Raw genomic sequence first — 14,343 nt, 5'->3', positions numbered from 1 at the left:
CTCCTCAAACACTGTGTTCATCCGCGCTGTGCCGTGTCGAGGTTCAACTCACGTAAAGTTGATAATTCCGCGAATGACTGCAATTGCAGATTTCGAACAGAGATGGCGACAAAGAGGAAAAACTGCGGACTGCAGCTTTAAATTCGAAGTTTAAAAACTGAAAAATAAACAGTTAAAAGTTTTTTCCATCAGTCTTCCAAGTGCTGTAAATTTGTTCTTCCTTTGTGCATCTGTATATATGGATACTATAGTGGCAAACAAAATAATGGACACAAAGAACTATAGTAAAAAAAAAAAAAAAAACTCAGTCTGCTACTAAAATTAAATTATTTCTGTATATTTATTAATGTAATATTATCATTACAATATTAATAATAAACATCATATTATTAACATTTTACTTGAAATTAGTAAATACTATAATCTCTGGATCCAAATGTCTTATTTGTGCATAATTAATATTCATGAGATAAAAAATCTCATCAAGTCCTCAAATGATTACTGATCTAAACTAGCTCTCTCTCTCTCTCTCTCTCTCTCTCTCTCTCTCTCTCTCTCTCTCTCTCTCTCTCTCTCTCTCTCTCTCTCTCTCTCTCTCTCTCTCTCTCTCTCTCTCTCTCTCTCTTTCTCTCTCTCCTCTTCAAACTGGTCTGGCAACTTTTGCCTCCAGAAGTCAAAGTATTTTCAGAGTTTTACCGTGTGCCATTTTACACCGGGACATAATAAGATTCTTTACCTCAGAAAAACTGAGCGTTAAAGTGTTTAATAGTTATACTTCCAGTTGCCTCTACAGGAATTGACGTTGTGGGGAAACAGTTGATGAGAAACCATGAACATGTCGGGAACCAGTAACCCAACAGTTTAATCCAGGTGAGTGAACATTAGTAAGGTGAGATGCTTTACCTGTACTTCCTCATTAAATTCAGAAACCAGGAAATACTTTCTTGAAGTATTTAAAAACATAAACATGAAGAACTTCACTCACAGGTGAGAGTAACATCAGACGCTGTGGGTCAAAATAATAGTTAATGAAAATCAGGGACATCAATTGAAAATTTGGACATGTCTTTATTTTGTTAATCAAATCAACTGAAATATATACTTTTAAGAAACTCACTCCATTTCATATTAATGTATTTAATCATATGGATTTTAATTTGAACATTGTTGCTTTTAAAACATACGAGTTGGGATACATTTAACATTAAACTCTAGTGTTACAAACTTCCCAGTCTGTTCAGCCGAGATATTTCTGTTGTAAACACACAGATGAAATACTGGTGCAAACGTTACAGAACTGACTGAAGAAGAGAATCTGCTGATTCAGATGATACCAGTTCTGAACATTCATTAACATGATTGAAAATCACATTAAATGTTGATAATTATTGATTAGAAATCAGAAATCTGATTTGTTTTGTCTCCATAAACACATTGAAGAAAATGTCAAATGAAATGTATTGTATTTGAGTGTGTTTGAATGAGTGTTTCTGATCTCTTACTCGAGCAGCTCCATGAAGACTGAATGATCATGGACGACACACACACATTCAGACATGGAGATGTTTCTCCAGGATGCAGGTACTTCAATCTTCATATGATCTTAATGTTATAGAAGACTCATTTTCTGCACATAACAGGGTGTTGTGTGTGTTTGCCAGGGTTGGTATAGTGATCTGTTGTCTCTATCATATTCTGGTGCGGGATATACAGTAGTTGGAGCCACTCAGGGTCTTTAAACACTGTCCCAAGACTCACAGATACAGTAGACAGCTAGATGATATATAACATTATCCTTGGACAGTCTCATCTCTCTTCAACATACTGTCTTAATAGACAACCTTCTCATGTGGGAGTTATTTTCATAGATCAGCCAAATTTATTCTTGTTTCTATTATCTCTATTCTATTTAAGTCAGTTTAAGGATGACAGATCAATCTCACCGGAGCCCAGCTGTGTGTCCATGAAGAGTGACGTGTCTATGATAGAGCCAGTGAAATTTGAGGGAAAACACACATCAACTGATCTGAGGTACATCATTTCATGGATGGATATATTTTCTCGAGTTACATGCATGCAAACTTTGGAAAAAAAACTATTTTATTGGCTCTCAGACAGGTTTGTTCTATTCATTTATTTTAATAGAGGAAAACAAGATACATTTATTGAATTAAACCACATATGCCCTCAAAAATTAAGATATCAAAAGAAAATTTTGCTAAGAACTGAAATCTAAAAGGATATCTTTAAAACTTCTTGAGTTACAGACATGCAGACTTTGGAAAAATACACATGACAGTTTCTTCAGAGTCCCATTGTTAAACTAACTATTCAATATTGTCCCCACCACTTTTTTAAATATCTCGCAGCATGGATGTACCTAATACAAACGAAACATGTCCAGTTGACTAACAAGAGTATTCATTTAATTAGTTTGTGTTAATTTAATTCTGGTGCTGGAATGTGGTGTTTTTTAACTCATGCTGAGTGTTTGTTGCCGCTGTTATCTGTTACAAGGTGAGGTTGAAGCAAGGAGGAAGCAGGATCCAAATGCAGCACGTTAATTTAAATACACTCAAACTATACAAAGACTCAGGCAAGGGAACAAGACTCGGGAACAGAACAACCTACATCGACGTAACAACGACAAAACTCACAAAGACTGGACTGAAACACAGGGCTTAAATACAGGGGCAAACGATCTAAACAGGATAACAAGGGGGCGTGGTCAATGAGAAACACCTGTGAAGACTAATAGACAAACAGGGAACCACTAAACATGACAAGACAAACCCACACGTGACATAGCCCCCCCCCCTCGGGCGGCCACGACAGTGACGACCCCTCGGGCAGCCACGACGGTGACCTACTGCCTCCCCCCCCAAAATTTTCTTGGGGGTAGCTACGGGGTCATAGGCTGGAGCAGGCGCCGGCTCGGGAACAGGAACAGACCGTGGCTCAGGAACAGGAACAGACACCGGCTCAGGAACAGGAACAATCTCTGGCTGGGCAGACGGGACGTGAACAGTCTCTGGCTGGACGTGGCTGACGTGAAGCTCTGGCTTGGCAGGCGTGACGTGAAGCTCTGGCTCGGCAGGCGTGACGTGACTCCTCCACCCATGCAGTACCGCCACTGCATAAAGGAGGAAGACAGCCCTCTGGGCCGTGGCAGGACTGATGGTGGGCAGCTCTGAGATGCTCTCAGGGCTGACAGTGGCCTGCGCGGGAACAACCTCCGTGACCACCGGACTCGGGACCACCGGAACCAGCGGTGAAGGCTCTGTGCTGGACGTGACGGTCTTCCTGGCAGCACGTGCAGACATTAACGGAGGATCAGCCATGGTGGATATCGGTCTTGTAAGGCCATAGACCGATCTGGTGGTTGGCTTGATAATGGGAGTGACGTAGAGAAACTCAGGCTCGGCTAGGCTGGACGGAACCAGTGGTCAAGGCTCGGCTGGGCTGGACGGAACCAACGACGAAGGCTCTGGATTGGATGAGACCAACGGCGAGGGCTCTGGCTGGACAGGCTCTAGCTGGAAGGGCGAGATGTAAACCGACTCAGGGGGTACTGTGAGCTGGCAGGGTGCTTCATCAGCCAAGCCCACAGTAAATGCCGAACCACCTAAGTAAAGTGCCAGGTCAATATTTCCCTCTAGGGTCCTGCCAGTATAGTCATCCGGCATCAGCCTGGCGATATCCGCATCCAGCCCGCTCCAGAACAGGTCCATGAGCTCAGTGTCTTCAAAAGATCCCAGATGGCAGCAGTTCAAAAAGTCCATCACATACCTCTCGATCGGCTGGCCATCTTGAAACATTGAGGCAAGAAAACTTCTTAGCGCCTGGTTGCTGACTGCTGCTGGATCCATTGTAGTGAGTTCTTCTGTTACAAGGTGAGGTTGAAGCAAGGAGGAAGCTGGATCCAAATGCAGCACGTTTATTTAAATACACTCAAACTATACAAAGACTCAGGCAAGGGAACAAGACTCGGGAACAGAACAACCTACATCAACATAACAATGACAAGAACTCACAAAGACTGGACTGAAACACAGGGCTTAAATACAGGGGGCAAACGATCTAAACGGATAACAAGGGGGCGTGGTCAATGAGAAACACCTGTGAAGACTAATAGACAAACAGGGAACCACTAAACATGACAAGACAAACCCACACCATGACATTATCGGTGTCAGAACGTTTTCTTGTGTCTTTACACAGATAACATACGAACACTTCACTTAAATTATTAAAACATTAAATACAGACAGGGCAATTTCTGACCATTTTATTAATTCCCCCTTACAACCTAAACACTCAACTTAAATGTTTTTGATCATCGTCTTTCTAATAACATTTAAAAAAATATTAATTTTTTATACTGATATTCAGCACCAAAATATACTTGTGCTAAAATACAGTGTTATGTTAAAGTGTTAACAGGTGCGTTGAGGCACTCATTGGAACCCCTCTATCTGGCTCTATATGAATACTATATGTATTATTGTCTCTGTTTTCTCAACTCTGTTGTATTGTCTCTGTTCTCTCCATGTTTGTCCATAATTAGTGAACAGTCTGTGGACACCAGAGGAACATTTAAGGGAAGACACATGTCATCTAATCTGAGGTACAACATTTCTGTCTAGACATAAATATATTTTACTATCACTTTTACTAATTTGTTGTAATCTAATAATTTATTCTTTCAGTCATGATTCTCAACTGATCCAAAGCACATTTAAATCAGATCTGCTGAAGAAGTTTCAGTGTCTGTATGAAGGAACAGCAAAGCAGGGAAACCCAACACTCCTGAATGAGATCTACACAGAGCTCTACATCACAGAGAGTGAAAGTGGAGAGATCAATAATGAGCATGAGGTGAGACAGATTGAGACAAAATCCAGGAGAGCAGAAACAGAGGACACACCGATCAAATGCAATGACATTTTTAGACCTTTACATGGACAAGACAAAACCATCAGAACTGTGATGACAAAGGGAGTCGCTGGCATTGGAAAAACAGTCTCTGTGCAGAAGTTCATTGTGGACTGGGCTGAAGGGAAAGAGAATCAGGACATCCAGCTCATATTTCCACTTCCTTTCAGAGAGCTCAACTTGAAGAAGGACAAAACACTTTGTCTTTCAGATCTTCTTCATGTCTTTTTCCCTGAAACTAAAGAAATGGAAATATCCAGTGATGAATATAAAGTGTTGTTCATCTTTGATGGTCTGGATGAGTGTCGTCTGTCTCTGAACTTTAAGAGCAAAGTGAAACTGTGTAATATATCTGAATCAGCCTCAGTGGACGAGCTGCTGATGAACCTTATTGAGGGGAATCTGCTTCCCTCGTCTCTCATCTGGATCACCTCCAGACCAGCAGCAGCGGATCTCGTCCCCGCTGAGTGTGTCCATCGAGTGACTGAGGTACGAGGCTTCAATGAGCCACAGAAGGAGGAATACTTCCGGAAGAGAATCAGTGATCAGAGTCTGGCCTATGCAATCATCACACACCTGAAGTCCTCGAGGAGCCTCCACATCATGTGCCACATCCCAGTGTTCTCCTGGATCTCCGCCATTGTTCTAGAGAAGATGTTGAATGAAGCAGAGAGAAGAGAGATTCCCAAGACTCTCACTCAGATGTACACACACTTCCTGATCATTCAGACCAACATCAAACATGAGAAGGACTATAAGAAGAGAGTGAAAGATAAAGACTTGATTCTCAAACTGGGGAAACTGGCTGTCCAGCAGCTTGTGAAAGGCAATCTGATCTTCTATGAAGAAGAACTGAGAGAGTGTGGCATCAATGTGAGAGAAGCATCAGTGTACTCAGGATTGTGCACTCAGATCTTCAGAGAGGAGTTTGGCTTGTATCAGGGGAAAGTATTCTGCTTTGTTCATCTGAGCATCCAGGAACATCTAGCAGCTCTATATGCACACATTTACTTTACATGTAAGAACAGAAATGTGTTTGACAAAACCAAACAAAGTTTTTTTTCTAAAATCTTAAAACAGAAGAAATATCATTCATTATCTGAGCTGCATCAGAGGGCTGTGGATGAGGCTTTACAGAGTAAGAATGGACATCTGGACCTTTTCCTGCGTTTCCTTCTGGGTCTCTCATTGGAGTCCAATCAGACTCTCTTACGAGAACTACTGACACAGACTGGAAGCTGCTCCTACAACAAAGAGGAAACAGTTCAGTACATCAAACAGAAGATCATGGAGAATCGCTCTCCAGAGAGATCCATCAATCTGTTCCACTGTCTGAATGAACTGGGTGATGATTCTCTGATGCAGGAGATCCAAGATTATGTGAAATCTGGAGAAATAGGAGAAACCAAACTCTCCTCTTCACAGTGGTCAGCTCTGGTTTATGTGTTGCTGACATCAGAGCAGACGATGGATGTTTTTGATCTGAAACAGTTTATTGGAGCACAAAATACAGCAGATGAAGTTCTTCAGAAGCTGCTGCCTGTGGTTAAAGAATCCAGATCAGTTCAGTAAGTCACTCTGACAACAATCATTACACTGATAAAACATTATCATATTTATGATTGTGGCGAGGGGGGCGTGGTTCAGCGAAGTCTGTAGCGGGAGAGCGAGGGCGGAGCCGAGCGGTGAGTAAGTGGGTCAAGTTCAAATGACAAACACCTGTTTGTGATTTCAGTAATTGGCATGAGGAGACCGCATATAACCGGGCTGTGCTGATAACAGTTGAAGAGAGAGACTGGAAGCTCGTGCACACTGCCGATCGTGACGAAAAGTTTGTGAAGCTCTGAACAGTGGAAAGAGTGCTGCCTCGTCGGTAACCTGAGAAGCTGTAGTCAGCGGGAAGAGTATTGCCTTACATGTGAAATTGAATATTTGGTTTTGAGTTAATGCTGAGAGCGCAAGGAAGCGCGGTGAAAGAGCATCATTAATAAAGTGCACGAGCTCCACTACTTGCCGACCCCGAGTCTCCTTCCATCACCCACACACGAACTCTGAGCTATATCACAATGATTTTAGCATGTGATTTCTAATCAAATCAATACTGCAATAGCTGAAACTCATTTGTATCAGTGTTTCCTGAACTAACGGAGACTGAAGAGTGTCATTGTTCTCTACAGGTTGAGCGACTGTGGTGTTACAGATGAAGGTTGTGCTGCTCTGACTTCAGCTCTGAGATCAAACCCCTCACACCTGAGAGAACTGGATCTGTCATTGAATAAAGTAGGCGATTTTGGAGTCGAGCAGCTTTCTGATCTACTGCAGGATCCTCACTGTAAACTGGAGATACTCAGGTAAGTTTGTATAAAATATCTCATATGGTAAATAATGATTGTCATCCAAAATATATACTGTGAAATTACTTATGAGAGTGTTGCTCTTATTTTCATTAGATTATTTCCAATGTGTCTGACTTAATTTTACAATATTAATGGTAGTATAAACATGTCTGGATGATGTAAAGATGTGACAACCGTGGTTATATACATATATGTTGATGATTTTTGGGTACTTGCATCAAAAATAATATTCGGGTACAGTTTATTTTAAGGTTTCATTGTTACAGTGTAATTATATATTTAAGTACTGAGTAATATTAAGCAACTACACATACTTACTATAGGGTTAGGGTAGGATTAGGATTTGGTTAAAGGGTTAGTTGCATGTAATTGTGCATAATTCACTGTTATTACTATGGAAAGCTCATGTAACATATGTAACAAGGACACTGTTAAATAAAGTGTTATCGAATATTCTTGCAATTTTTATCAAATGGATAATAAACCGCTCAAGAAGATTGTAGAAGCAGGTCTGAACCTTACAATGGACCTGCTTCTGGTGCCGTGGATTAAGTGTCTGATTGTGAAGTTCCTGTTTATCTGATCCTGAACTGAGGGAGTGAAGAGTGTCATTGTTCTCTACAGGTTGTGGGATTGTGGTGTTACAGATGAAGGTGATGCTGCTCTGACTTCAGCTCTGAGATCAAACCCCTCGCACCTGAGAGAACTGAGTCTGTCAAGGAATAAAGTAGGAGATTTAGGAGTCAAGCAGCTTTCTGATCTACTGCAGGATCCTCACTGTAAACTGGATATACTGTGGTAAGTTTGTATAAAATGTCTCATATGGTAAATAATGATTGTGTTACAGATCTGCCAGGCTCTCATACCCGCCAATCAAAACACACTCCCTCACCTGAGTTCTAATAACACACACCTGCACCTCATCATCACCCTCATCACTGCCACTATTTAGACACACACTAAACCACAGTTCATTGTCCGGTCTCGTTTGTATGAAGAGGACTACTTACCCTGCCTTAGCGACTACTACCTGATATCTCCAGCGATCCTTCTCCAGTCTCGTCTCCATTCTCCTCCGTGTCTCCAAGTCTAGTGTTGTTCAGAGTTCCAGCCTTCACTGCATCATCTACCAAGCATCACACCTGTCAGAAGAAACATACTATTCACTGCCAGTATCCCACTCTCCAAAGTATCATTGCACTGACCACTTACCTGCTTTCAGTTCATCCGCTCAGTTGTCTCAAACTCCCTATTAACGGCAATCTCCTTCTCTTGAGTCTGCTTCTGTAACAGATTGCCATACAAAAAATCTACTGTGAAATTACTAATGTAAATGTTGCTTTTATTTTCATTAGATTCTTTCCAATGTGTCAGACATCATTTTACAATATTAATGATAGTATAGTAAACATGACTGGATGATGTAAAGATGTTACAACCGTGTTCATATAGATATATGTTGATGATTTTTGGGTACTTGCATTAAAAAAATTAATATTCGGTTACACTTTATTTTAGGGTGTCATTGTTACAGTCTAATTGATGGTTAGTTGCATGTAATTATGCATTATTTACTGGTATTACTATGGTAAGTTCATGTAACATATGTAACAAAGACACAAAGACACTTAAATTATTTGTTTTTTAATATTCTTACAACTTTTATCAAATGGAAACTAACCCGCTCAAGCAGTTTGTAGAAGCGGGTCTGAACCTTAGACTGGACCTATAAATGGTGGCTTGGATTAAGTGTCTGATTGTGAAGTTCCTGCTTATCTGAGCTGTAGATCCTGAACTGAGAGACTGAAGAGTGTCATTGTTCTCTACAGGTTGTGGGATTGTGGTGTTACAGATGAAGGTTGTGCTGATTTGGCTTCAGCTCTGAGATCAAACCCCTCACACCTGAGAGAACTGGATCTGTCAAAGAATAAAGTAGGAGATTCTGGAGTCAAGCAGCTTTCTGATCTACTGCAGGATCCTCACTGCAAACTGGAAACACTGCGGTGAGATTGTATAAAATGTCCCAACATAGTCCTCTATTTTACTGGTAAATAATGATTGCCATACTACTGTGAAATTTCTACATTTTATTTTCATTAGATTATTTCCAATGTGTCTGACACCATTTTACAATATTAATGATAGTATAAACATGACTGAATGATGTAAAGATGTGACAACTGTGTTCATGTTAAGATATGTTGATGATTTTTGGGTACTTGCCTAAAAAATTAATATTCTTGCCATTTTTATCAAATGGAAACTAACCTGCTCAAGCAGTTTGTAGAAGCGGGTCTGAACCTTAGACTGGACCTGTTAATGGTGTCGTGGATTAAGTGTCTGATTGTGAAGTTCCTGCTAATCTGAGCTGTAGATCCTGAACTGAGAGACTGAAGAGTGTCATTGTTTCCTACAGGTTGAGTTATTGTGGTGTTACAGATGAAGGTTGTGCTGCTCTGACTTCAGCTCTGAGATCAAACCCCTCACACCTGAGAGAACTGAGTCTGACTGGAAATAAACTAAGAGACTCAGATGTGAAGCTGCTCTCTGATCTGAGGAAGGATCCACATTATAAACTGGAGACGCTTCTGTGAGTAGTAATGATTAAAACTGTTCATATTTTAATTGAAATTGGCTTTAACAATCATGTATCACAGTATTATATTATAATCTCTCACTTAATCATCTAAGTAGTTTCTTTTAGTTCTAAACTGGATAATGCAATAATGTCGCACACATTTGACTGTCTGTGTTTTACTTACAGTTTTTAGATGTTAGTCTGACCTTCTCTGGATCAGCTGATGGTGAATAAAGAGCCACTACAGACACACAAACCCACAGTGATCATCACACACACATGTGTTTGTTTAACTTTACAGAATGATCCAATCCTTCATCAAAAGTCAAAGCAGGAAACCTTCAACCAGATGAAACTGGATAAATATTCTGAACATTCAGATCCAATCTGACTTCTGACCTGTAATGCCTGAATCATAATCATACTGTTACGTTTCTACGAGGGAGGACTCAAGTGCAGAAATGTGTTAACAGGTTTTATTGAAAGACAGTTGACAAGACGAGAGATGGTGGTGGGTGAGGAGGTGAATAGTCCAAACAGTGGGCAGGGATGAGGCACAAAGACAGGCAGGCTGAGAGAGCACGTAATCCAACCCTTGCTGCTTGCCTGATGGTATAAGCGGCCAGGGAAGCTCTGCTTGGAGAACAAACTAGGGAAGACAAAAGACACAGCAAGCACAAGAAACGACGAGACTAGACGAGGTGAGACTTAAGTTAGCTCTGACTAGAAATTACTAGACTGTCAAACAAACAATGTAGCACAACATCTATACAGAAGAACAACATCTAACGAACTGGCAACACATGAGGGAAAGAGCACACATATAAAGGGAGCTAAGAACAAGAGGAACAGGTGAGAACACTCAGACAAGGAACAGATGACCACACTCAGGTAAACGAGGACTCAAACAAGGGAGCAGAGAACATGAGGAACAGGTGACAACACTCGGACAAGGAACAGGTGACAACACTCAGACAAACGAGGACTCAACTAGACAAGAGGGTGTGGTACAGGGAAACAAAGAGGCAGGAACAGAGCACATGGCCAACACAAACAAAACCATGCGTTTAAGCACAACACAAACATAGAGACATGAAACAAAGACAACACAGACAAAGCTGCCAGAGCAAGACCCTGACACATACACTGTTCGTTTGTTGGTCATAGGAGAACTGAGCGACTGAGTCTGGTTTCTGCCAAGGTTTTCTTCTCCATTCTGTCACTGATGGAGTTTGAGTTCCTGCCACTGTCGCCTTTGGCTTGCTTAGTTGGAGACACATATTCAACAATATCATTGATCTGCCTGCATTGACACCATTATATTTGAACTGAACTGAGCTGGACGATGACATCACTGGTTTCTCCCGAGCGAATGTATAGCTAAATAGACTAAATTAATATATTTTTTTACATCTCCATTTATAATATTAATTTAATGACTTAATTTGAGTGATTCAGCCCTCCAAACATATTAAAAAATGCCCTTGATTACATTCACAAGTGAATCATCTATTTGTCACGTTTAGTGTTTGTGTTTGTGTTTGTTATGTTTGCCCGTGACACCCAGTTTGCCCATGTGTTTCATTGATTTAACCCCTGTCACCTGTTGTCTTGTTAACTAGTCGTTATGAGTTAATTTGTCCCAGCTGTGTCTCGTTTCCCTTATCTGTTCTGTGTATTTAAGCCCTGTGTTTCAGTCTGTTCCTTGTCTGTCGTCATTACGATATGTTTGGTTGTTCTGTTCATGTTTCTTTGACCCAGTTTGTGAGTATTCGGGTTTGTTTAAACTCGAATACTGCTGCAATTATAAACAGTGCTGCAATTACGTAAGATCCCGCATCCTTCCCTGCTTCAACCAGCCCGTGACACTATTGCATTTTATTTCTTTTTTATTTAAAGGAATGATGCATTGCCACTTAAATTTTTAAATTACAAACTAACTGTTGATAAAATATACGACCTACAATGAGCATTGCTAACACACTGTTCCTCAATTACATTGTTATATGGTAGGGGGCGCTATTACACATCCTCTGAAAGAGTATTCATCATATGCATCGTAACACCTGTTAAAAATCTAAATCTCCTGATCATAACGCAGGAGAAGAAGCAGAAACGAGTGATTCGCCCTGTCCCAAATGGCACCCTAAACACTTGCAGTCTTCCTTCCACTTTCGTGAGGTAAGGCCACTTTGTCGTTTTTGTCGGGTAGAAAATGGTCAAAAACGCTGGCAGGGAAAGAGTTAATCTTTCAGTTGTGACGTTCAACTGATTCAAATCAAATCTGCCGAATTACACATATGCATTAAAACCCCAAGGGGATTATGATCAGTAAACTCTGTGACAGGTTCAGATCTGCGCATTGAGGGCGAATATATCGACTGCAAAAGGGGGCGCTCGAGAACACCCTTCTGAAACCTAAAATGGGCCTTTAAAGGCATTGCTGACGCACATGTAAAATAACGCAACCTTCAAACATTAAACAACATATAAATCAAAACTGTCTAATGTTACTGAATGAAATGTCGACCCAGGACGAGCTACAGGACTGTAAAGCTTTGAGGTCTTGATGGACTCGATCCACTCCATCTGTGTTTGAATCTGATCTGGATGCAGTCGTTGCTTTTTTATGAAACTTACCCAAATTCAGGTGTTAATAGAAAAACAATGCATTAAGCTTGAATACTATATATATATATATATATATATATTAAAGCAGAGGCTCTGTTCTTCTGCATATTAAGATATTCATACAATAAAATATTTTGGGGGCCATGAAAATTTAGTGAAAATGGTCAAAAACGCTGGCAGGGAAAGAGTTAATCTTTCAGTTGTGACGTTCAACTGATTCAAATCAAATCTGCCGAATTACACATATGCATTAAAACCCCAAGGGGATTATGATCAGTAAACTCTGTGACAGGTTCAGATCTGCCTCTTACATATACTTCTAAATGTTGTAAAGCAAGAAGTAATGCTAGAGCTTCCTTTTCAATAGTGATATACTGTCTTTGGGCTTTTGAAAACTTCTTAGAGAAGTAACATGCCAAGTTTACTGTCCTGTATTAACACCGCTCCACAGCCTAATGCACTTGCGTCCACGTCAAGCTTGAACAAGTCAGGCGAGAGAGAACAGGCGCATTACAAAGAAGATCTTTAGCAGCAGCAAAAGCGTGTTCACACTCAGAGTTCAGTTCAACTTCGTACTCCACATCAGTTAAAGGGGAAACTATAGAGGAAACATTCCTGCAAAAAGCTCTATAGTACCCAGTCATTAAGTCATTCGTTTTAAGAATGGGAAAGTCAATAATTGCTTCCACTTTAGCGTTAACAGGACGTACCTGACCATGGCCCTCTTGTTTACCCAGGTACGTAACTACTGCCTTGCCAAATGCACCCATGACCAGGTTCACCATTAATGGGGCTTTTACAAGTCTTGTAAACACTTCACGTAAGGTGTTAATGTGATTCCTCCATGAATTTGAATAAACCATCACACCATCTAAATATGCCTCTCTGTTTGTCCCGCCGGATAAGAGCCTCTGCATGAGCCGCTGGAAAGTGTCTGGAGCGTTTCTCATCCTGAAAGCCATGAGCGTATATTGCAGAAAGTCACCCGGCATCACAAATGCAGAGATCAGAGCCACGAGCCGTAAGAGACACTTGCCAATAACCTTTCAGCAAGTCCAGTTTAGTAACATATGACGCTAAACCCACGCAATCTGCAATCCTCCATCCTGACCAGAGGACAAGAGTCAGGTTTAGTGACAATGTTGAGTTTCTGATAGTCTGTGCTAAACCTAAATGTGTCGTGTGTGTTTGGCAGCAGAAGACAGGGCGAGCTCCACACACTCGAGCTAGACACCGCCAGACCCTTTCACAACAGGTAATCTTCCTCCTCCTCCATTCCCTCCTCTTCCTCGGATCGGCCTGATAGGGATACTGTTTGATGGGAGCTGAACCAATAACTCCAATATCATGGATCAAAACATTTGTTTTAGAGAGTGTGTCAGAGAAAAGAGACAAAAAAACGTTTAATCAACAGCACATTATCTCTTCGATGAGGATCGCAAAGGTAAGATAAATGTTCATCTGTACCCTTCACTGTTTCTGCATTCGAGAGTCTAGGAGGAACGGTCACTTTCTCATGTTCAATTCAGCCTCACATTCAGTTTCAGCAACAGCAGAATCTGACACAGCAGAATCGTTCTGAACGTCAGGTGTCTTGCTCACAGAGTATCAAGCAGAAAGCAATAAAACATTTACACAATATACCCAGTCCAAATCCCTGTTATGAGAATCTGATGAAACGTGATAATAAAACATCTAAAAATATTTCTTATATTCCTCCTGTTTTCATAACAGAGGAGGAAATTAAATATTTAAAATGCTATAAATACCTTAATTATGGTAAGATAATGATGCGTAGTGATATGAAGTAAAATTATGTCATATATTATGATGAAAATTTGT

General features: G+C 40.7%; 1 protein-coding gene across 6 annotated transcripts in view; it reads left to right on the top strand.

Annotated features, from left to right (window-relative positions):
• LOC130092371 (NACHT, LRR and PYD domains-containing protein 12-like) overlaps positions 1-10,122 on the top strand; it is a 169,542-nt gene extending 159,420 nt beyond the window's left edge. The window contains exons 1-9 of one of the 6 annotated variants that reach the window (XM_056260218.1): positions 586-870; positions 1,511-1,581; positions 1,915-2,031; positions 4,710-6,503; positions 7,113-7,286; positions 7,917-8,090; positions 9,122-9,295; positions 9,709-9,882; positions 10,057-10,122. In XM_056260218.1, the coding sequence (XP_056116193.1) occupies positions 1,526-1,581; positions 1,915-2,031; positions 4,710-6,503; positions 7,113-7,286; positions 7,917-8,090; positions 9,122-9,295; positions 9,709-9,882; positions 10,057-10,063 (2,670 nt within the window). In that variant the 5' untranslated portion in view covers positions 586-870; positions 1,511-1,525 and the 3' untranslated portion in view covers positions 10,064-10,122. Of the gene's footprint in view, positions 1-585; positions 871-1,510; positions 1,582-1,914; positions 2,032-4,215; positions 4,628-4,709; positions 6,504-7,112; positions 7,287-7,916; positions 8,091-9,121; positions 9,296-9,708; positions 9,883-10,056 lie in introns of those variants that run through there. The other 5 variants (XM_056260219.1, XM_056260216.1, XM_056260215.1 and 2 more) reach the window with 5 other exon arrangements.
• The last annotated feature ends 4,221 nt before the right edge of the window (positions 10,123-14,343 follow it).

This window comes from Rhinichthys klamathensis, unplaced genomic scaffold (assembly GCF_029890125.1).
Source record: "Rhinichthys klamathensis goyatoka isolate OS25496 unplaced genomic scaffold, OSU_Roscu_1.1 h1tg000176l_1, whole genome shotgun sequence".
Taxonomy (NCBI): Eukaryota; Metazoa; Chordata; class Actinopteri; order Cypriniformes; family Leuciscidae; genus Rhinichthys; species Rhinichthys klamathensis.
This window is presented reverse-complemented; position numbering and strand designations above follow the sequence as displayed.